The sequence below is a fragment of the Neovison vison genome, chromosome 1 (genome assembly GCF_020171115.1).
Source record: "Neovison vison isolate M4711 chromosome 1, ASM_NN_V1, whole genome shotgun sequence".
NCBI classification, from domain to species: Eukaryota; Metazoa; Chordata; class Mammalia; order Carnivora; family Mustelidae; genus Neogale; species Neogale vison.
This window is the reverse complement of record NC_058091.1, coordinates 222,413,358-222,437,207: the sequence shown is the minus strand read 5'-3', so window position 1 is coordinate 222,437,207 and position 23,850 is coordinate 222,413,358. Positions and strand designations below refer to the sequence as shown.

The following is a 23,850-nucleotide window of genomic DNA, read 5'->3' as shown; positions in this document are numbered from 1 at the left end:
AGGGATTTTTATGCTCTATTCTGTTGAGGCAATTCAGTCCAGCTCCTTTATCTCTGCTGTCACTAATCTTAAAACACAGATCTGGTACATACTAGACACAATTAAATATCATTAAAGGAGATATCTGTTTTGCCTTAAACACAATTATTTGGTGTGTGTTTTTTCAAACCACTTTACTGAAGTATGGTTGACATGCAAAAAGCTGTTTATATACAATGTCTGTAACTCCATGAGTTTGGGGATAAGTATACACCCATGAAACCATTACCACCGTCAAGGCCAGAGACATATTCATTGCCTCCCAAAGTTTCCTCTCACCATTGTTATTATCATGCATACGCATGTAGTAAAAACACTTAACCTAAGATCTACCTTCTTACCAAACTTTAAGTATAGAACACAGTTAGTGATAGGCACTGGGCAGACTACTAAGTTCCCAGAACTTAAATATCTTGCATAACAGAAACTTTGTACCCTTTGACCATCTCCTATTTTCTCTTTCCCCAGCATTAGCAACTGTCACTCTACTCCCTGATTCTAAGATTTTGACTCTGTTAGATTCCCTATATAAGTAAACAGAATTGTTTGACAGGTAAACCCCGTTGCCAAAGTGTTTAGTCTTAATGATGATTTGGTTGTAGAGATTGAGGCAAAGGCCCAACTGGAATGGGTTCAAAAAAGAATAGGAGAGAAATTAGAAAAGGCAAGTATAGACAGCTCTTTCAAAGAGTTTTCCAGAAAAAGGAACACAAAAACGGTAGGCAGTAGTTGGGATGGGGGTAAGGGTATGACAAAAATTCAGGATTACCTCATTACCATTTCTCATCCAGTAAAAAAAAAAAAAAAATCAAATAACCTAAGTGCAATAATTTATCTTTTACTTCAAGATTCATTTATGAAGCAAGGATTATTACATTCAGTCTTCCTTTCAGGAGGTCATAGTCAGGAATAAGTCATACAAATATAAACAAATACTGTATATAATTATTGTTCTACTTTAACAACAAACATTCTGCATTTGGTACTGATGAGGAGCAGGGCAAATGAAGAGTTCTATTTAACACTACCATATCCCATTTCAAAAGCTGCCATACGTTAGCTACATGCCTTCCCTGATTCTGATTCTGATTCTCTTGACGAATCTATCAGATGAAGAGGAGGCAGACAGCTTCATCTAACAGACTGAGAAGTTAAGATACAGATCAACTGAGTGATAGGCCCAGGATCACCTGGCTCAATTCATCAATTCAGTTCAACAAATATTTATTGACCACCTACTATGCGTCAGGCACTTTTTTATATGCTTCAGATATATCACATAGTGAATAAAACAGAAAAGACCCCTGACCTCTTGGGGCTGACATTTGGGGGCAGGGGTGGAGAGGTAGGCTATAAGCAATAAAAAGTAGAGCAGGGTAAAGAGATCCAAATGTGGAGAGCAAAGCAGGGAAGCAGGCTACAGACATAAGAGCACCCAGCATAGGCCTCATTCAGAAAAGAGATCCTACAAAGACTCAAAGACAATGAAGGTATTACCATTTTCTGAAGTAGTAACAATCCAAGCAGCAAAAAACAACTATAGCACAAGCTCTTAGGAAAGAAGAGGTAGTGTACTCAGAGTTAGGAAGCTAATTTGGCTCAAGTCAAATGAGAAAGGCAAAGAGTCAGTGAACAACACATCACAGAAGGCCAAATATATGAATCTTTAAAACATGACTAAGGAACATGAGGAGTCACTGCAAGATTTTGAGTGGAGAAATGACAGAATCTGACATACTCTGTTTTACTTTTTAAAAAAAATTTTTTTCAAGATTTTATTTATTTATTTGACAGACAGAGATCACAAGTAGGCAGAGAAGCAGGCAGACAGAGAGGAAGGGAAGCAGGCCCCCTGCTGAGCAGAGAGCCCGATGTGGGACTCGATCCCAGGACCCTGAGATCATGACCTGAGCCGAAGGCAGCGGCTTAACCCACTGAGCCACCCAGGCGCCCCAACTTTTTAAAAATTTTTTAAAGATTTTATTTGTAAGTAATATCTCCACCCAACATGAGGCTTTAACTTTCAACCCCAAAATCAAGAGTCACATGCGCTACTGACTGAGCCACCCATGTGCCCCTGACACACTCTGTCTTAAAAGATCACTGGTGGCTGTGTTGGGAATATTCAACAAAGCTGCAAGAACAGACCAGTTAGAGGCCACTATGTTAAAACAGATGAAAACCACTTAATTCTACCCAGGGTGACATCAGTGGAGGTGGGAGGAAATGGTAAGACTCTAGAAGTACAGCCAACAGGATTTACTAAATGATTAAATGCAGAATCTGAAAGAAAGAAAAGAGTCCAGAATGCCACCCAAGTTTTGGGCCTAAGCAACTGAAAAGAGAGAGTTGCCATCAACTGAGATAGGGAACAGATTTTGGGTGGGAGGATCAGGAGTTCAGTCTTGGAAATATTCAGTTTGAGATGCCTATTAGACATAGAAGTGGAGATATCTAGTAGGCAGTTGGATATAAAAATCTGCAGTTCAGAAGGAAAGTCTTGGTTGAATGTCAAGAAATGGAACAATATCATCAAAAAACTGAGTATAGATAGTGAAGAGAAGAAGTTCAAGCATTGGACCCTGGACACTTCAGGTCAGGGAAAAGAAGGGAAACTAGTAAAGGAGACAGATGGAGCAAACAATGAGATAATAAGAAAACTAAGAGAGTGTGAGGAGGTAGCCTGAAAGCCAACTGAATCAAGTGTACAACAGTGGCCTCGGGGTGTGGGTGAGATGAGGGAGATCATCAGCTTTATCAATAGCAGCTAGTAAGGCAGATGGAGACTGAGAACAGACCACTGAACTAAAGAATCCAGAAATCACTGATGACCTTGATGAGAACAGGATGGGCAGAAAGACTGAGGCTAAGGCCTAACTGGAATGGGTTTAAAAAGGAATAGGAGAGGGGGATGCCTGGGTGGCTCAGTGGGTTAAACCTCAGCCTTCAGCTCAGGTCATGATCTCAGGGTCCTGGGATCGAGCCCCGCATCAGGCTCTCTGCTCAGCAGGGAGCCTGCTTCTCCTCTCTCTTTGCCTGCCTCTCTGCCTACTTGTGATATCTATTTCTGTTAAATAAATAAATAAATAAAATCTTAAAAAAAAAAAAAAAGAATAGGAGAAGAATTTTAAAAAGCAAGTATCTACAATTCTTTCAAAGTTTTCCAGCAAAAGGGGAAGACAATCAGAGTAGGCAGTAGTTCAGAAGTAGTGGGGTAATATGGCAAGGGTAATTAGCTATTGTTTTTGCTTTTTTAAGAAGGGAGAAATAATGAAAAGTATATTCTGATATAAATGATCCAGAACAGAGGGAAGTTTGGCAACCCTAGTAGGACGTGAACTAGGAGATGTAAGACAAGAAGGGTAGAATAACTCGAACGATAACTCGGAGGAGGTGAGACAGGATAGAATCAGATCCCATGTGTCAATAGAGAGGTTTCATTTAGAAAAGACAGTGGATAGTTCATATCTACAGTGTCTTAGTCTGTTTGGGTTGCTCTAACAGAACACCATAGACTAGGTGGCTCATAAACAACAGAAATTTATTTCTCATAGTTCTGGAGGCTAGTAAATTCAGTGTCTAGTGAAGACCTGCTTTCTGGTTCCCAGACTGTGTCTCTTCACTGTGTCCTCACATGGTAGAAGGAGCAAAGGGCTCTCTGGGGTCTCTTAGAAGAGCACTAACCTGATCATGAACACCCCACCTCCTAATACCATCACAATGGGTTAGGTTTCAACATACGAATTTCAAGAAAACACAAATATTTAGTCCATGGCATACTATTACCATATCTGGGCCGACAGGCAGAGTGTGTGAGGATATAGATGCTGGTGTGCGGATAGATGGGGCAGGGGGAGTCTGTGGAAGTTTTCTTATTACTTGAACTTTCTTGGTGGAGTAGAAAGCAAGGTCAGCGACTAAAAGTGCACACAGGGGAGGTCATTTGAGGGTTTGAGAAGACAGGAGAAAAAGTGTTAAAGTAGTGGTCTAGGAGAACAAAAGTATGCATGAACTTGGAAGAGACAGTATGAGCCTCAACATCCACTTGAGGCTCATGATCATGAATTCAAAGAGGAACCAATTGGCAAAGTTGTATGGTTTGCTCCATCTATACACAGTCACATGGATATGAACACAGAGGTGGTAAAGAGCTGAATTTAAAAAAGGTCATGTTTTGCAAGAAAGGGAGAGATATACAAGGGCATGAACATAATGATGAACCATGGAAGAGGGTGTGAAGGGTAAGGGATCAGTAGACTGGAGATACTCATAGAGTTAAAGAATTACTGGGGTAGGGATTCTAGAGGGAGTGAGCTGCAAAGACAGGCAGTGCTGGTCAGAATGTGAAATGTTTACAATAGAGATGATAGAGAGAATGCAGTTTCAAAAATGAGAAGGTCCAGGGAACAATTCCTCACCCTTGGCACTACTGACAGTTTGGACTTTGTTCTTGGAGGCCATACTGTGCATTACAGGATGTTTAGCAGTATCCATGGCCTCTACCCACTTGATGCCAGTAATACCAGCCACTCAGTGGTGACAGTCAAGAATATCCCCAAACAAAACCACCTTGAGTTCAGAACCACTAGTCTAGGGTATGGCCCTGTTGCTCAGTGGTTGAGATCACTAGAGGACAAGCAGGTCAAGGAACAGAGTGCTGAGAGAACGGAAAGAAACACCTATGAGGTCATCGCAAGTGCCAAAAATTCAGACAGATTAGTATTAGAGAGAGTGACAGGGAGCAGGAGCACATGAAACAGATGTCAGTAGATGACAACAGTTAGGAGTGGGTGATATTTTCTGACGAAAAAGCTCAAAGGTGATAAGACTGTAAAAACTTACCACTACGGTAAGGCTGGTACGAGAACTGAGGCTCCTCTTCCAGGGCTTTTTTAAATGTCTAGAAGGTGGGCAGACTTCACATGATTTCATACTCAATTAAATTAGACTCACAGAGTCAAAAATAGGGGTCGGTCAAAAACAATTGGCACCATTTCTGGCTGCCATATATATAACAAACAGCTGAAGGCACATATTTTTGGCTGAAGGCCATCCTAAAAATAGGACATAACATCTTGATTTTTTAAAAAAAAAACCCTCAATTTTCTTTCTGGTCCTTAGAAATATGTATTATACTGCCTTTGATTAGAAAAAAAATCTTCTATTAAATGACTGTATTTATCTCTTTGCTACTGGACAACCATAACCAATGTTTTCTTTAGATAATCAGTCACCTTTACCTTCACATGGTTTAACCACTAAGGAGGACAAAAAGATCTTAATATGAAAAGAACCAAATGCAATGTTCTCCAACTGTGTGTCACCTGCTCCTCTCACTGCCACCTGGAAAGACAGTGTCTTACCAGATTGCAGGCAGATTTAGAGCAAATGCCCAATTTTCATCCCCACCTCTTAAAAGCAAGGGAAGTGCTTACCAAAAGCACTTCACAATGGAGGTGCTTATTGAAATTAATAGAGGTATCCCCTTTATCAGAGAAATAATTTCAAGATGGCAAAATCAAATTGTATGATATCTATTAAATTCTCCCAAACGTACTGTCTCATTGCAATAATTAAGTCTTTAGGCCACAAGGAAGCTACACTCATTGAACCTCCACAAGCCTATCTGCAGAATTCTACCTTTTTTTAGGGTTATACTGAATTTAAATTTTATAATGCATAAATGTGAAGCAGAAAAGATGGTGTTCAGGGAAACACGTGATGCTATCATCCAAGTCCTGCTCAACTTCACAGATTACCAAGTCTAATATTTAAAGCTCACATAAACAACAGTGAAATCCTCTCATTTTCAAATCCCCAAATAGTAAGTTATCAGAGCTTAATTGTGATGCAGTTATTACACTTTTACCTATTGCTTTTATGATGACTAAGGTATTTTCAGGTATTGATTCTAAACGAGATGCTTTCCTATTAGGAAGAGACAAGATCTTCAGAGTAAAAACCAGGATTTAAATCTCAACTTGGCCACATTTCATTGTTATGTCACTTAATCTATCTGGTTTCATTTCATTTTCTGTTAAGTGAGGATAATACTAACCTAACAGTTACTGTAGAGAAAAAATTCCCTACAGTATGAACAACATAGTTCTGACACATAACAGTTGTTCAATAAATGAACAACTGTCCTCATATTGTGCTGTTAATTAAAACAAGCCTCAGAAAATGGAAACACAATCTCTCTTCTTGAAAGATAAATAAAATATCTTAATTTTGTTATAATAGATCATAAAGTCAGGCTTACAGTTATTTTAGTCTTTGTTTACAATCATAATACAAATTAACATGAAGAGCAGGTGCCTACCTTCCAAACTTTCTTGTTCATCTGAAGTATAAGCATCCATCTGACTTTGTTCCCGTAAGAAACGAATAACAGCATAAACTAAGTGCTTGATAGATGACATTTTAAAAGCTTAAACACTTTTCCTTGATAAGAAAAAGGAAAACAGTGATCTAAGTTATGTTAAAGAATTGGTCAGGAAGGTTATAAATAACAAGGTTATAAATTACACAGAAAGTAAAAAGCAAAAACAAAACTTTTATTACCTTCATTCTTGTTTTTAAAGAGTCAGGAGAACACAAAGTATTGTTATAGTAAGGTATTACGTATTTTCACTTATACCCAGTAGTATTAAATTATGTTAAAACCTGCAAAAGTAAAATCGTCCTCAAAACATGTAGAACACAAGCTCAGACACTCACTGAATATCTCACTGTATCTTAACAGCATGTATAGTACAGATACAGATCAGGATAGGAGAACAGATACAGATATAGAAATCCCCAAAAGGCCTCAGTACTAAGTTCAGGGAGATTTCATACTGCTGACTCAGAAGCTCGTCTAAAATGACCATCCTCCTCTATTTCATTAGATTTGTATGTATAATTTACCCTGCATCAACTTTTGTGGGCTTAGACTGTTATTTGAGGAGGAAATACATTAATGAAAGGGTGTTCAACCACTGAATGTCATTCTTAATAAAAATGGTATTTCTTTTTTAAACAAGACATGTCGGAAAATCATTGCCTAAGTCGATGGATACTACACACCGACCAACGCTATCTGCGGTAGCTGTGCTCTCGTGGACAAGCTGGAAGCTCCCGGTCATGTTCATTCACATGGAATACTATCGCATCCAAACAGTGGCGCAGGGCCAGCCGGCCTTAATGGCTTATTTCCACTAAATCGCATCATCCATCTGTTCCCCAGGTTCCCTAATCCAAAACCAGGGTGTGGTACCCGCCGCCAGGATGTTTATTATTTCTGGGCTTATTTTAAAGGCGAGCCCAGTCTTTAGGCCATGGGATTGCAAGTGCTAAATAGGGTCCAGGGCAGAAGGTGGGGGGAAAAAAAGAAAGAAAGAAAGAAAAAAAGAGAGGGGAAACGAAGATATTCAACCTCCTCCAGGCTTCTCCCCCTTCTTCTCCCCAGAGGACATCGACCTCCTTCTCCCTCCCTTCAGTATCCGGGCCTCGCTTTGGCCCAGACGGGGTTTGCTGCGGGTGCGCGGTGCAGGCCCCAGCTGGGGCGGTGGGAGACGCACCCAACCCAGACAGAAGCCCCTTACCAGGCGAGAGGACGCGACACAGTGGCAGCGGGCCTGGGGGCGTCCGTAAGCCAGTACGCCCGCCCCCTGGTCCTCCGGCTTCAACCTGGGTCCGGATGGCAGCACTGCCCACGGTCGCCCAAACTTCCCCGGCTCCCAAGCCGCCGCCTGCCCTCAGCCCACCCGGCTGCGCGCTGGGCTCCCGGCCACTGGGTCTCGCCAGAACCGCCCCCCGGGCGGCGCAAGGCGCGCGGGGCGGGGCGCAAGTCGGGGGGGCGGGGCCGAACTGGGCGACGGCGTGGGGCTGCCGCACGTGGGAGGGCGCGGACAGGGCCGGTCGCTGCTGCAGCTGTTGCCTCCTCCTGTAGGCCGCCTCTCGGCTCCCCCACGCGAAACCGGAGGACAACGCGCCCGCAGCCGCCTCTCGGCCGTCCCATGATCGCCCAGTGCCTTTCGGCTGTGCGAGGCCTCCACAGGTACCTCCCGTGCGCGGGTTAACCTTGACTGTGGGCCGGGCGTGTTCCGGTCTGTGCCGGGTGCCCGTGCTCAGCCTTTCCCGAGCGCACCCCGCCGACGCCCCTGAGACTTTCATCCCCGTGGCCCGCATGCTCTACCCGGAGGGACACCTGGCGCGGGCACTTGGGGCCACCTTTCCCTCCTCCGCTCCCTTGGGAGGACATTCATTCCCTTTGTTTGGGAGTGTCTCAGCTGCAGTCCGCGAGACTGGTCGCAGGCCTGGCCCAAAATGAATGCAGAAAGATGGTTCGGATAAGAAAAGCATTTGACTTCTGTCCCGCATCCAGAACTGCAGACCCCTTATGAAAAGTGCAGGCAGCTGTAGGCTCAGGAATAGCGATTCTAATTTGCCCCCTCGCGCATATGATTAGCATACAAATCGTTTAACAAACGCGCACGTGAAACCGATATGGTTTTGCTGCTTATCTCCGTCCATGCTCTCTAATTTCCTTTTTATTTACCTCTTCCCCATAAAACATTAGGCCTCTTGCTGGGGCAAATTGACTTGGCCCAAAATGGAGGAAATTTTTGCTAGGACACGGTTTGGGGCAGCCTCAGCTGCTGTTTTGGATTGCTTCCTAGCTCCCAAGCCACACCCCTCTGCCAGAGACCAGTAGCAAGATGGTGAGAGAATTAAATTCTTTGCACGGGTGCACTGGATGGAGTGGTTTTCGGAAACAATGCCTCGACCACCCCCATCCCCAAATCCAGCCTGGAACTGTAAATCCTAATGACGGTCCAACAGAAAAAAAGGAAATACGTGTTTCTTGCTAGATACTTACAGAACTACTTTGGAAAATGTTCAACATTTGAGCCTTTTGACAGTTTTCTATTGTATATGACCACTTATCTGTGTGGAGCTTTGTGTTGCTCAGTCCCTGTAATTATGGCGCATCCAAGAGACAGTATTATAAAGAGTTAATGTGATGATTTTTACCATATTTCACACTGTCCTTTTAGTCTGCAGACTGCAAGTGATACAGCTTCAAATGCAGCCATTTGTTGGGACAAATGAAGATACTCACATAATGCAGGTGTGGGAAGAGAATAAATTTTGTACAAGACAGCACATCTCAGACTTTTTAGTCTCAGGACCCTTTTACCTTGCAAAAATTACTGAGGACCTAAGAGCTTCTGTTTATGTTGGTTATAACTCTCCATATTTACCATATTAGAAATGAAAATTGAGGGATTTTTAAAGTATTAGTTTATGTAAAAAAAAAATGTAATAAACTCATTACCTGCACAAATAACATTTTTAATGAAAAATAACTTTTCCAAAACTCCTCCAAAAAAAATCCGTAAGTAAGTGGAATTGCGGTTTGGTTTCTTTTTTTTCCTTCAGTTTTTGTGGGTTTTTTTATGGTTGTAAAATATACGTAACATAAAATTTGCCATTTTAATTATTTTTAAGTGCACAATTCAGTGACATTAAGAACATTCACATAGTTGTACAACCATTACCATTACCATTAACCATCTCCAGTTCTTATTCATCATCCCAAACCGTAACTCCTTATGTTCTTTCCCATCCCTGGTGACCACTATTCTTTCTGTCTTTATGATTTTGACTGTATTAGGTACCTCATACAAGTGGAATCATGCAATATTTATTTTTTTGTGACTGGCTTATTTGAGTTAGCGTGTTTTTAAGGTTCATCCCTGTTGTAACTAAGGTCAGAATTTTCTTCCTTTTTAAGACTGAATAATATTCCATTGTTAACAATATACCACATTTTGTTTGTTTATTCACCTGTCCATGGTCATTTGGGTTGTTTCCATCTTTTGGCTGTTTTAAATAATACTGCTATGATCACAGATGTGCACAAATCTATTTTTGAATCTCTCCTTTCAGTTCTTTGGCAGGTATACTTAGAATTAGTGGATCCATATGGTAATTCTGTATTAAATTTTTTGAGAAACCACTATGTTTCCCATAGCACTTGTACCATTTTACATTCCTGTCAGCGGTGAATAAGAGTCCCATCTTCTCGGGGCGCCTGGGTGGCTCAGTGGGTTAAGCCTCTGCCTTTGGCTCGGGTCATGATCTCAGGGTCCTGGGATCGAGCCCCGCATCGGGCTCTCTGCTCAGCGGGGTGCCTGCTTCCCCCTCTCTCTCTGCCTGCCTCTCTGCCTACTTGTGATCTCTCTCTCTCTCTCTCTCAAATAAATAAATAAAATCTTTAAAAAAAAAAAAAGAAAGAGTCCCATCTTCTCTATATCTTCTTCAACATTTGATTTCTCTTCTTGTTTTTTATAAAAACTATCCTAGGAGTGGCATTGTTTCACACTTGTGCAAAACAAATGTGTAACTTAACAGAAAATAACTGGATTCTTACATCTCCTTCTGCCTTTGATAGGTTACTTTTTTGTTTTGGTTGAAGAAGATAAAGAAACGCCCACCTCTCACTTATATGTAGTTGGAGAAACGGGAGTATTTAACAGTTTTTTAAAAGTGATCATGGATTTTAAAAAAAGTGATCATTGATATGCCCTGATATTTATAGCATACCAAAGTTTCACAAGTAGTTGTTTAAAGATGAGTTGCATTGTAGAATATGAAATGATCAATGTACTTTTCTTATTCTGTTGCATTAAAATACATGTGTCTATCTTGGGTTTTTTTTTGTTTTTTTTTTTAATTTTTTAAATTTTATTTATTTCTTTGACAGAGACAGATGTCAAGTAGGCAGAGAGGCAGGCAGAGAGAGGAGGAAGCAGGCTCCCTGCTGAGCAGAGAGCCCGATGCGGGGCTCGATCCCAGGACCCGGAGATCATGACCTGAGCCGAAGGCAGAGGCTTTAACCCACTGAGCCACCCAGGCCGCCCTGTCTTGGATTTTAAATGGATCTTTTAAATGGATTTTTTTTTTAAGATTTTATTTATTTATTTGACAGAGAGAGAGATCACAAGTAGGCAGAGAGGCAGGCAGAGAGAGAGGAAGGGAAGCAGGCTCTCCCCTGAGCAGAGAGCCGGATGCAGGGCTCCATCCCAGCACTCTGGGATCACGACCTGAGCCGAAGGCAGAGGCTTTAACCCACTGAGCCACCCAGGCGCCCCTTAAATGGATTTTAAATGGATCTTTTACACATACATGATTTTCTAATATCAAATATTGGTTACTTGGAAAATAGCAGTACACTGTGTTATACAGATCTTCCTGATGTTGGCACATTATACAATATCATATCATATTCCTTTATATCATCTACCCCACCATAAATGGCTTGAAGTATTAGGAAGCTGGGCAGGTCACAGTGGCAGATACAGTTTTCAAAATTGTAATTTTCATTTGAAAGCTGAAATTTTGTCATTGGTAACAAATACTGTCAGTTCCTAGAAGTGACAGTCTGACTTTGTTACAATTTTACGAGAATTTCTGCTGGATACTTTAGTCTGATCAATCATAGCTTTTGTCTGTCACTCGTCTTTTCAAGTACAAATAATGTTCCACGAGAAAAGCAACTATTTCAGCTCACAATTTAATCACTTGCACAGTGCTTTTGGTTTGAGCAACCAAATCTTCTGGGTAGCCCTTGTGCTCAAGTATACAGCAGAAGTGGTTTATGCATACTTTGCCACACATATCATTCAGTGATTGAGATTTAATAAAATTAAATATTTTACTATTTAATGAAAGTGAAATTGACATTTTTAGCATGAGTCAGTGGCAGTGAAGAATATGATGACTGCTTAGATCGGTGCCACTGCCTTGACATCTTCAAAGGAGCCAACAATTACATCTACCATTGCTTCTTACCATCAGTACAAATGTCGACTAAGTGAAAAAAGTAAATAATATCATACCATTATCATGAAGTACAACTTGAAATGCACTCAAGGATCCCTCCCCATATTCCCACCTGCAAGGACTGCAGAATACACCTTAAGAACCACTGATATGTGTTACTCACATTCTTTGTATATGAATGGAAGAAAATAAATATAAGCCATGAAATTATTATCTTATTAGAAGCTGGTAGCCAACCAAATATATCAACTGTTTTTTTCATTAACATGAGTTATTAGCCCATGGGGTACAGGTCTGTGAATCATCAGGCTTACACACTTCACAGCACTCACTGTAGCACGTGTCCTCCCCATTTTTAAATTTTATTTTTAAATTTTTTATTAATATATAAGGCATTATTTGCCCCAGGGGTACAGGTCTGTGAATCGTCAGGCTTAAACACTTCACAGCACTCACCATAGCACATACCCTCCCCAGTGTCCATAACCCAACCACCCTCTCCGTATCCCTCTACATCCAGCAACCCTCAGTTTGTTTAGTGAGATTAAGAGTCTCTTATGGGGGGCACCTGGGTGGCTCAGTGGGTTAAGCCGCTGCCTTCGGCTCAGGTCATGATCTCAGGGTCCTGGGATCGAGTCCCACATCAGGCTCTCTGCTCAGCAGGGAGCCTGCTTCCCTCTCTCTCTCTCTCTCTCTCTGCCAGCCTCTCTGCTTACCTGTGATCTCTCTCTGTCAAATAAATAAATAAAATATTTAAAAAAAAAAAAAAAAAGAGTCTCTTATGGTTTGTCTCCCAATTCCATCTTGCTTCATTTTTTCCTTCCCTACCCTCCAAACCCCCACTTTGCCTCTCAAATTCCTGATCCTGATCCCAGGGAGATCATATGATAATTGTCTTTCTCTGATTGACTTATTTCACTCAGCATAATACCCTCTAGTTCTATCCACGTAATTGCAAATGGCAAGATTTCATTTCTTTTGATGGTGTCATAATATTCCATTATACATATACATATACACACACAAACACACATACGTACATACCACATCTTCTTTATCCATTCATTTGCTGATGGACAGTCTAGGTTCTTTACATAATTTGGCTATTATAGACATTGCTGCTATAAATATTTGGGTGCATGTGCCCCTTTGGATCACTACATTTGTATCTTTAGGGTAAATACCCAATAGTATGATTGCTGGGTCGTAGGGTAGCCCTATTTTCAAGTTTCTGAGGAACCTCCATGTTATTTTCCAGGGTGGCTGTACCCGCCTGCATTCCTACCAGCACTGTAGGAGGGTTCCCCTTTCTTTGCATCCTCACCAGCATCTGTCATTTCCTGACTTGTTAATTTTAGCCATTCTGACTGGTGTGAGGTGGTATCTCAGTGTGGTTTTGATTTGTATTTCCCTGATCCTGAGTGATGTAGAGCACTTTTTCATGTGTCTGCTGGCCATCTGGATGTCTTCTTTACAGAAATGTCTGTTCATGTCCTCTGCCTATTTCTTGATTAGATTATTTGTTGTTAGGTTTTGAGTATGATAAGTTCTTTTAGATTTTGGATATTAGCCCTTTATCTGACATACCATTTGCGAATATCTTCTCCCATTTTGTCAGTTGTCTTTTGGTTTTGTTGACTGTCCTTTGCTGTGCAAAAGCTTTTGATCTTGATGAAGTCCCAATAGTTCATTTTTGTCCTTGCTTCCCTTGCCTTAAGTGATGTTTCTAGGAAGAAGTTGCTGTGGCTGAGGTCGAGAAGTTGCTGCCTGTGTTCTCCTCAAGGATTTTTAAGGTCAGAGAGCGAAGCAGACTCCCCATGGAGCTGGGAGCCTGATGTGGGACTCGATCCCGGGACTCCAGGATCACGCCCTGAGCCGAAGGCAGTCGTCCAACCAACTGAGCCACCCAGGCGTCCCTCTCCTCAAGGATTTTGATGGATTCCTTTCTCTTTCATCCATTTTCAGTCTATTTTTGTGTGTGGTGTAAGGAAATGGTCCAGTTTCAATTTTCTGCGGGTGGTTGTCCAAATTTTCCCAGCACCATTTGTTGAAGAGACTGTCTTTTTTCCATTGGACATGCTTTCCTGCTTTGTCAAAGATTAGTTGACTATAGAGTTGAGGGCCTATTTCTGGGCTCTCTATTTTGTTCCACTGATCTATATGTCTGGTTTTGGCTAGTACCATACTCTCTTGATGAAGACAGCTTTGTAATAGAGCTTGAAGTCTGGAATTGTGATGCCACCAACTTTGGCTTTCTTTTTCAACATTCCTCTGGCTATTCAAGGTCTTTTCTGGTTCCAAATAATTTTAGGATTATTTGTTCCATTTCTTTGAAAAGAAAAAAGAATGGATGGCATTTTGATAGGGATTGCATTAAAAATGTAGATTGCTTCAGGTAGCATAGACATTTTCACAGTTTTTGTTCTTCCAATCCATGAGCATGGAACATTTTTCCATTTCTTTGTGTCTTTCTCAATTTCTTTCATGAGTACTTTATAGTTTTCTGAGTACAGGTTCTTTACCTCTTTGGTTATGTTTATTCCTAGGTATATTAAGATTTGGGGCGCAACTTTAAATGGGATCAACTCCTTAATTTCTCTTTCTTCTGTGTTCTTGTTGGTGCATAGAAATGTAACTGATTTCTCTGCATTGATTTTATATCCTGACACTTTACTGAATTCCTGTATAAGTTCTAGCAGATTTGGAGTGGAGTCTTTTGAGTTATCCACATAAAGTATCGTATCATCTGCATAGAGTGATAGTTTGACTTCTACTTTGCTGATTTAGATGCCTTTAATTTCTTTTTGTTGTCTGATTGCTAAGGCTAGGACTTCTAGTACTATGTTGAATAGCAGTGGTGGTAATGGACATCCCTGCCATATTCCTGACCTAAACAGAAAAGCTCTAAGTTTTTCTCCATTGAGAATGATATTTGCTATGGGTTTTTCATGGATGGCTTTGATGATTTTGAGGTATGTACCCTCTATCCCTACACTTTGAAGAGTTTTGATCAAGAAAGGATGCTGTCAAATGCTTTTTCAGCATCTATTGAGAGTATCATATGGTTCTTGTTCTTCTCTTATTAATATATTGTATCACATTGGTCAATTTGTGAATGTTGCACCAACCTTGTATCCCAGGAATAAATCCCATTTGGTCGTGGTGAATAAGTCTTTTAAAGTATTGTTGGATCCTATTGGTTAGTATATTAGTGAGAATTTTTCCTATCTGTGCTCATCAAGGATATTGGTCTGTAATTTTCATTTTTTTTTAAAGATTTTATTTATTTGACAGAGAGAGATCACAAGTAGGCAGAGAGGCAAGCAGAGAGAGAGAGGAGGAAGAAGGCTCCCCACTGAGCAGAGAGCCCGATGCGGGACTCAATCCCAGGACCCTGAGATCATGACCTGAGCTGAAGGCAGTAGCTTAACCCACTGAGCCACCCAGGCGCCCCTGTAATTTTCATTTTTTTTTTCCAATTTATTTATTTTCAGAAAAACAGTATTCATTATTTTTTCACCACACCCAGTGCTCCATGCAAGCCGTGCCCTCTATAATACCCACCACCTGGTACCCCAACCTCCCACCCCTCCGCCACTTCAAACCCCTCAGATTGTTTTTCAGAGTGCATAGTTTCTCATGGTTCACCGTAATTTTCATTTTTGATGGCATCTTTGTCTGGTTTGGGGATCAAGGTAATGCTGGCCTCATAAAATGAGTTTGGAAGTTTTCCTTCCATTTCTATTTTTTGGAACAGTTTCAGGAGAATAGGAATTAGTTCTTCTTTAAATGTTTGGTAGAATTCCCCTGGGAAGCCATCTGGCCCTGGGCTCTTGTTTATTGGGAGATTTTTGATGACTGCTTCAATGTCCTTACTGGTTATGGGTCTGTTCAGGTTTTCTATTTCTTCCTGATTGAGTTGTGGTAGTTTATATGTCTCTAGGAATGCATCCCTTTCTTCCAGATTGTCAAATTTGCTACATATACTTGAGCATAATATGTTCTTATGCTTGTTTTTATTCCTTTGGTATTGGTTGTGATCTCCCCTCTTTCATTCATGATTTTATTTATTTGGATCCATTCTCTTTTATTTTTGATAAGTCTGGCCAGGGGCTTATCAATCTTATTAACTCTTTCAAAGAACCAGCTCCTAGTTTCATAGATTTGTTCTACCGGTTTTTGTTTTTGTTTTTGATACAACTTCATTGATTTCTCCTCATATCTTTATTATTTCTCTTATGCTAGATTCAGACTTTCTTTGCTGTTCTTTCTCCAGCTCCTGTAGGTGTAGGGTTAGGTTGTGTATTTGAGACCTTTCTTGTTTCTTGAGAAAGGCTTGTATCGCTATATGTTTTCCTCTCAGGATTGACTTTGCTGTGTCCCACAGATTTTGAACAGTTGTGTTTTTGCTATCATTTGTTTCCATGAATTTTTTCAGTTCTTCTTTAATTTCCTGGTTGACCCATTCATTCTTTAGTAGGATGCTCTTTAGCGTCCTACTTGTGATTGAGTTCTAGCTTCAGAGCATTGTGGTATCAAAATATGCAGGGAACGATCCCAGTCTTTTGGTACAAGGTGAGACCTGATTTGTGACCCAGGATGTGATCTATTCTGGAGAATGTTCCATGTGCATTAGAGAAGAATGTGTATTCTGTATTTTTGGGATAGAATATTCCAAATATATCTGTGATGTCCATCTGGTCCAGTGTGTCACTTAAGGCCTTTATTTCCTTGTGGATCTTTTGCTTGGATGATCTATTCATATCAGTGAGGGGGGTGTTAAAAATCCCCTACTATTATTGTATTATTGTTGATGTGTTTCTTTGATTTTGTTATTAATTGGTTTATATAGTTGGCTACTCCCAGTTAGGGGCATAGATATTTACAATTGTTAGATCTTTTTGTTGGAAATACCCTTTGAGTATGATATAGTGTTCTTCCTCATCTGTTATTATACTCTTTGGCTTTAAGTCTAATTTATCTGATATAAGGATTGCCACCCCAGCTTTCTTTTGAATTCCATTAGCATGGTAAATTGTCTTCTACCCCCTCGCTTTAAATCTGGAGGTGTCTTCGGGTCTAAAAGGAGTTTTTGCAGACAGCATATGGACGGGTTTTGCTTTTTATCCATTCTGATTCCCTGTGTCTTTTGATTGGGGCATTTAGCCCATTTACATTCAGGGTAATTATTGAAAGATAAAATTTAGTGCTACTGTATTGCCTGTAAGGTGACTGTTACTGAATATTGTCTCTGTTCCTTTCTGGTCTACTACCTTTAGGCTCTCTCTTTGCTTAGAGGACCCCTTTCAATATTTCCTGTAGGAGTGGTTTGGTGTTTACAAATTCTTTTAGTTTTGTTTTTCCTGGAAGCTTTTTATCTCTCCTATTTTCAGTTGATAGCCTGGGTGGATATAGTATTCTAGGCTACATGTTTTTCTCAATTAGTGCTCTGAATATATTATGCCAGTTCTTTCTGGCCTGCTAGGTCTCTGTGGCCAAGTCTGCTGCCAGTCTAATATTTTTACCATTGTATGTTACAAACTTCTTTTCCCTAGCTGCTTTAAGGGTTTTGTCTTTGTCACTGAGACTTGTTAAGTTTTACAATTAGATGATGGGGTGTGGATTTTTATTGCTTTTGACAGGGATTCTCTGTGCCTCCTGGATTTTGATGTTGTTCCCTTTGCCATATTAAGGAAATTCTCTAGAATAATTTGCTCCAGTATACCTTCTGCCTCCCTTTCTCTTTCTTCGTCTTCTGGCATCCCAATTATTCTCATATTGTTTCGTCTTATGATAACACTTATCTCTCAAATTCTCCCCTCGTGGTACAGTCGTTGTTTGTCTCTCTTTTGCTCAGCTTCTTTATTCTCCATCATTTGGTCTTCTGTATCACTAATTCTCTCTTCTGCCTCATTTATCCTAGCAGTAAGAGCCTCCATTTTTTATCGCACCTCATTAATAGCTTTTTTGATTTCAGCTTGGTTAGATTTTAGTTCTTTTATTTCTCCAGAAAGGACTTTTATTTCTCCAGACAGGGTTTCTCTAATATCTTCCATGCCATTTTTCAGCCCAGCTAGCACCTTTATAATCATCATTCTGAACTCTAGATCTGATATTTTACCAATGTCCATATTGATTAGGTCCCTAGACTTTGGTACTGCTTCTTGTTCTTTTTTTTGTGGTGAGTTTTTCCACCTTGTCATTTTATCCAGATAAGAATATATGAATGTGAGAATAAAATACTAAAAGGGTGGCAAAGATCCCAGAAAAATGTATGCTAACCAAATCAGAAGAGAACCGAAATTAGGGGGTGGGGGGAGAAAGGGGGTAAAAAGAAATTTTTTTAAAAATTTTTAAAAAATTAAAAAGAAAAAATATATATATATGTATTTATTAGACTGGTGAATAGAACAGAGCCATCCACTTGATTTTGGGTGTATTTTGGTCTGTTAGAAGAGACTACCTCCCAAAATTTTAAGGAAAGAAAAAAAAAAAAATATATATATATATATATATATACCCCCCAAAATAAGGGTAAACACGATGAAGGGATGGAATATGACTGTAAAGATGAAAATTTTAAAAAATTCTAAAAAAGGAATTGATACAATAAATTGGTTGGAAAAAGAAAGAAAAAGAAGAGAGAATTTTCTCAGTCTGGAGACTAGCACAAAGCCCTGTGCTAGATTTAGGGTATATTTTGATCTATTAGAAGAAATTGTATCCCAAAATTTTTTAGAAGATAAAACCTATATATATCAAAAAATAAAGTTAGATACAATGAAGAATAAAATATTACTATAATAATGAAGGTTAAAAAGATTGTTTTAGAAAGATATTGTTAAGATAAACTAGTTTAAAAAAAACATTAAAAGAGGAAAGAGGAAAATTTTAAAAATTATAATAAGAAAAAAAATTAAAAGAATTTAATTAACCTTGCAAGACTAAAGAATCATGGGAGAAAGCCATGAATTCCGCGCTTTGTTTTCCCCTCCTCTGGAATTCTGCTGTTCTCCTTGATCAGTGAACTTGGTCTTGGCTGGATGTTCTTGCTGATCTTCTCAGGGAGGGACCTGTTGCTGTGATTCTCAAATGTCTTTGCCTGAGGCTGAATTGTGCTGCCCTTGCTGGGGGCGGAGCTAAGTAATCTGCTCAGATTCCCTCTTGGGAGCTTTTGTTCCCTGGATGCTTTCAGTAGAGCTGTGGAGGATGGGGATGGAGTCTCGAAAATGGCGGCCTCCTAATCTCCAGCCTGGAGGAGACGAGAGTTTAGGTCCCCACTCCTCAGTGTGCCCTCAGAGAAACGCGGTCAATCACTCCCATCTCCGTGGTCTCCCACCATGCTCGAGGCTGACTCGGCCTGTGACCAACGTTTCTGTTTCTGGAACACAGCCCCGTTTGGAGTCTCCAAACCCAGCAGATTTCTGCCGCTCTGCTCTTCAGCGGAGAAAGGTGGGTCTTCCTGGATCTGCCACTTGTGGGATCCCTGCTCAAAGAGCAGTGTCCTGACTGTGCCACAGAGCAGTTTAAGGTATCCCCAAGCCGAGAGCTCACTCCCTGGCTCCGTCTCTGTAGCCGGCTTCCCTGCTCCAATACCTGGGGACTCTGCTACACTCAGACACCCCTGATCCTTCTGTGACCCTGTGGGAACTGAGACCAAACTGTCCCTATGAGTGTTCCACCCCCACTTAGCCTCTGGAACAATGTCCCTGAGTGGAGAAGACTTCTAAAAGTTCAGATTTTGTGCTCCACTGCTCACTGGGAGCTGGCCCCTCACCCCATGGTCTGTCTTCCTGTTGCTTCAGATTCACGTCTCCGCATGTTCTACCTTTCAGAAAGTGGTCAATTTTCTGTTTCTAAAATTGCTGCTCTTCTCTTCAATCTCCTGTTGGGTTTGTAGGTGTTCAGAATGGCTTGATAACTAGCTGAACTCCTGTGACCTGATGTCATCTCAATCTGCTACTCCTCCACCATCTTGCCTTTATTTCTTCTATATCAATTATTTTATTACTTAACAGCATAATATTAGTTAATCAACATATATAACAGTAGTAGTCATTAACTTACAGCACTTGCGAGTGCCTTAATCACAGAATCTTTGTTTCGAACTGTGTCCTCCCCAAAATATTCAGTACTAGACAACATAGAAGGCTTTGGGTGTTCTCTAGATATATTTTTCTCTGTTTCTTCCTACACTTGGGAGTTCATTTTAGCGTTTTAAGAGTAACTAGGTTTTTATTTACTGACTTAAGGATTTCTTTTGTGTTTTTCTGTTGGCAGAGCTGCTATATCCCCTTTCCAAAGCCAATTTGACAGTTACGATGATTGATGGGATTCTAGGCCAATTTCTAGGGAATAAGGGGCAGAGAATCTGAAAACTGGTTGTAGTTGCTGTACAGATAATCTTGTGACCTTAAGTAAATCACTCAATATCTTGGATCTCTCTCAAGTTCCTTATTTTGTAAAATGAAAAGAACTGGACTAAATGATACTTAAGCTTTCTTTCAACTTTTGTTGCCATAGCATTAAACCAGGTGAATTTTCCCTCCTTTCTCGGCCAGATTGCTCAGAATATGAGCCAAGCAAAACCTGATATATACTGTAGAGTGAGGGATGGATGGCATTGTCCAAAAAAAAAGAGAGAGAAAGATGACTCAGCAGTATTTAGTCCAAATTATTTATATATATCTATAAATATAGACAGAGAGATGGATATAGGTTTATCCTAGTTTCCTTATTCAGTTAAGAAAAAAAAAAAAAACTATGTTGTCTTTTTTTAAAAAGATTTTATTTATTTATTTGACAGAGATGACAGAGATCACAAGTAGGCAGAGAGGTTGGCCGGGGGTGGGAGGGGAAGCAGTCTTCCTGCCGAGCAGAGAGCCAGATGTGGGGCTCAATCCCAAGATCCTGAGACCAGGACCTGAGCCGAACGAAGGCAGAGGCTTAACCCACTAAGCCACCCAGGTGCCCTAAAAAACCTGGTTTTAAAAATTATGACAGCAATGCATGTTCATTGTAGGAAACTTAGAAAATACTCACAAGCAAAAGAAACACAATCCAGCCATCGAGGAGAACCAACTGTTAACAGCTCCCAAAATCTTTTCTACATATAGACTTTTTTTTTTTTACAAATATGGGATTATACCATATTTTTATAAGTTTTATGTACTGTAAAATCTTTCCATAATATAAACAATTACAATGTAGTCCATTTGAAAATGTATGATAAATAATCCCTACTCTTAGACATAACAACTATTTCCGTTTCCTGCTATGAGTAATAGTGTTTAGATAAACATTCTTGTTCTTAAGTCTTTTGCCAAATCCTTTAATTATTTCATTAGTTTAAGTTCTTACCAATGGAATTTGTACATCAAAGGGCATGTATATTTTCCAGGCCTTTGGCACTTACTACCCTAGTTTTCTCTGAAACCTTCCACTGAAATTACATTCTTTTTTTTTTTTTTTTTTTTAAAGATTTTATCCATTCATTTGACAGAGAGAGATCACAAGTAGGCAGAGAGGCAGGCAGAGAGGAGGAAGCAGGCTCCCTGCTGAGCAGAGAGCCCGAAGCGGGACTCGATCCCACGACCCTGAGATCATGACCTGAGCCGAAGGCAACGGCTTAACCCACTAAGCCACCCAGATGCCCTGAAATTACATTCTTATCAGTGGAATATATAAATGCTAGTTTCCTACACCATTACCTTACCAACTCTGGACATCTTAATATTTTTTAACTGTATCAATTTGTTAAGTGGAAAGTTTTCATATTATAATTTGCATTTACTTACATGTTTTTGAGAGTTTATTTGCTGAGCTTAATTTTTTAATGAAAATTCAGGACTTATTACCTAAAGACCAAAAACTTGTTTGTTTCTGATGTGAGAATTTATTCATATGGGAAGTCTTAGAAAGTCAGACAAGTTAAACTATAGTTATTCATAAACTTAACAATAGTTATGTATCTTAACTGGAATTAAATAAAGTTTCAGCTGCCCCCCCCCAAATCTAGTAGATTGAAATCCCTGAATTTTAAGACAATGTTGCTAGAAAAAAAATACCAATGAACGAAAGGTTTTAAGTTTTAAATAAAAAAGGCCTGGCTGAGATTGTTTGTAAAAATGAGTTTTTAAAGTTGTAAAGGAAGATTTTTGTTATTGTTCTTTATCCCTGGTTTTGGACAGAAACATCATGGTACTTACTTAGATTTAAATATTATCACTTCTTTGGTTAAGACAAAGCAGGGAGCTTCTGTGAGGAGAAGCGCCATACATATGTATATACCAAGTTCTGCATTAGAAAGGCGGATAGTAAGTATACACTCTAGACTAGACTAGACTCGGCTGTAGTAATCTGGACCTGGCGGCTGCCACTGGCTAGCCCTGTGATCTCAGGCAGAGTTTCTTAATTTCTCTGTGTCTGTTTCTTCATCAGTAAATTGAAATTAATTGGCTGATTTTTTCACTCACCAAATGTTTTTTGAGTGGCTGTTATGTGCCAAACATTACTCTAGTTTTATGATAATGGCAATGAACAAAGCAGCCAAAAATCTTTGTGTTCATGGAGCTTATGTTCTAGTGAGAAAGATAACTAAGGAAAATGTAGAGTATGTCAAATGGGGACATGTGCTGGGGGCAAAAAGGAAAGCAGAAAAGAGGGTATTGTGAAAATGAAATTATAGAATTGACAGGAGAGGGCTCAATGGGAAGCTGATACTGTGCCTGATGTGTTTGAGAAATTGAGGAAGCCATTGTGACTAGAACAGAATATGTTTCAGACAGCTGAGTAGGATATGAGACAAGTGAGGGAAAACTGCACTCATCTGTATTAGAAAAACAGTTTCCTTCTGGGAGTCCCTTTACTACTCACACAGAAGTCTTCACTTCTGACACCAAACAAGCTATGTGGAGGTTTTCCGCACAGCAAGCCATTCTCTGAGTCACCAGCTGGGTGTCCTACATTTTACCTCAATTCTGAGGCTGCCTACCTGGAGATATGGTCAGATCCCACAGGTTAAGGGCTGGTCGCAGAAGATTGACCCCCACACTCCACATGCCAGTTACAAGTCCTTGTTGTTTCCTGCGCTTCTGACCAATTGACTATAAATCTGAGCTTCCCATGACCCCCTTCTTGGTTCAATTAATTTGCTAGAGAGGTTCCCAGAACTCAGGAAACGTGTTTACCAGTTTATTAAAGGATATTATAAGGATATAGGTAAACAGCCAGATGAAGAGACCCATGCAGGGAGGTCTGGGAGGGTCCTGAGCACTGTAGCTTCTGTCCCTGTGAAGTTGGATGTATCACCCTCCTGGTACATGGATATGTTCACCGAACTGAAAGCTCTTCAAAGCCCATACTGTAGGGGTTTTTATGGAGGTTTTATGAGGTAGGCATGTTCTATCATTAACTCCATTTTCAGCCCTTCTCTCTTCTCAAGAGAATGATGGGGAGGTCAGGGCTAAAAATTCCAGGCTTTTAATCATGGCTCGGTCTTTCCGGTAACCAGGTCTCATTCAGGGAGCCTACACAGTGTCACTTCACCAGAGCAAAAGACACTCTTAGCACCCAGAAAACTGAAAGGCTTTCAGGAGCCCCGTGATGGGAACCAGGGTCAGAAACCTAATATTACAGCAAAAGATGATCCAGTGTCTGATCACTTAGGAAATAACGAGGGTTTTAGAGGCTCAGTGCCAGGAACCAGGAACAAAGACCAATATATATTTGCTGTTACCTCCCATTATCTTTTTATGGTGGGGAGTAAATATTGAGTATTTTGAACATTGCCTGACTATGCCCATTACTATTGCCTCAATAATGCTACATAACAGAATCTCTGCAGAGTATAATGACAAATATTTATGTTTTCTGACAAATGTTATGGTTTTATTTTTTAAAGATTTTTATTTATTTATTTAAGAGAGAGAGAGCACACATTCAGGGGGAGCAGCAGGCAGAGGGAGAAGCAGGCTCCCT

At 40.2% G+C, this 23,850-nt stretch overlaps 2 protein-coding genes across 6 annotated transcripts in view; one reads left to right on the top strand and one right to left on the bottom strand.

Moving 5' to 3' along the window:
• The window catches only part of SGTB (small glutamine rich tetratricopeptide repeat co-chaperone beta), a 46,367-nt gene extending 38,573 nt beyond the window's left edge, over positions 1-7,794 (bottom strand). The window contains exons 1-3 of one of the 5 annotated variants that reach the window (XM_044268027.1): positions 7,626-7,794; positions 6,362-6,483; positions 4,882-4,939 (exon numbers count right to left, since the gene is read on the bottom strand). In XM_044268027.1, coding sequence (XP_044123962.1) covers positions 4,882-4,939; positions 6,362-6,436 — 133 coding nt within the window. In that variant the 5' untranslated portion in view covers positions 6,437-6,483; positions 7,626-7,794. Of the gene's footprint in view, positions 1-4,881; positions 4,940-6,361; positions 6,484-6,603; positions 6,622-7,625 lie in introns of those variants that run through there. The other 4 variants (XM_044268012.1, XM_044268018.1, XM_044268033.1 and 1 more) reach the window with 4 other exon arrangements.
• Positions 7,795-7,917: 123 nt separating this feature from the next.
• The window catches only part of NLN (neurolysin), a 97,473-nt gene continuing 81,540 nt past the window's right edge, over positions 7,918-23,850 (top strand). Inside the window, exon 1 of the mRNA XM_044267991.1 lies at positions 7,918-8,080. Coding sequence (XP_044123926.1) covers positions 8,040-8,080 — 41 coding nt within the window. The 5' untranslated portion in view covers positions 7,918-8,039. The remainder of the gene's footprint in view (positions 8,081-23,850) is intronic.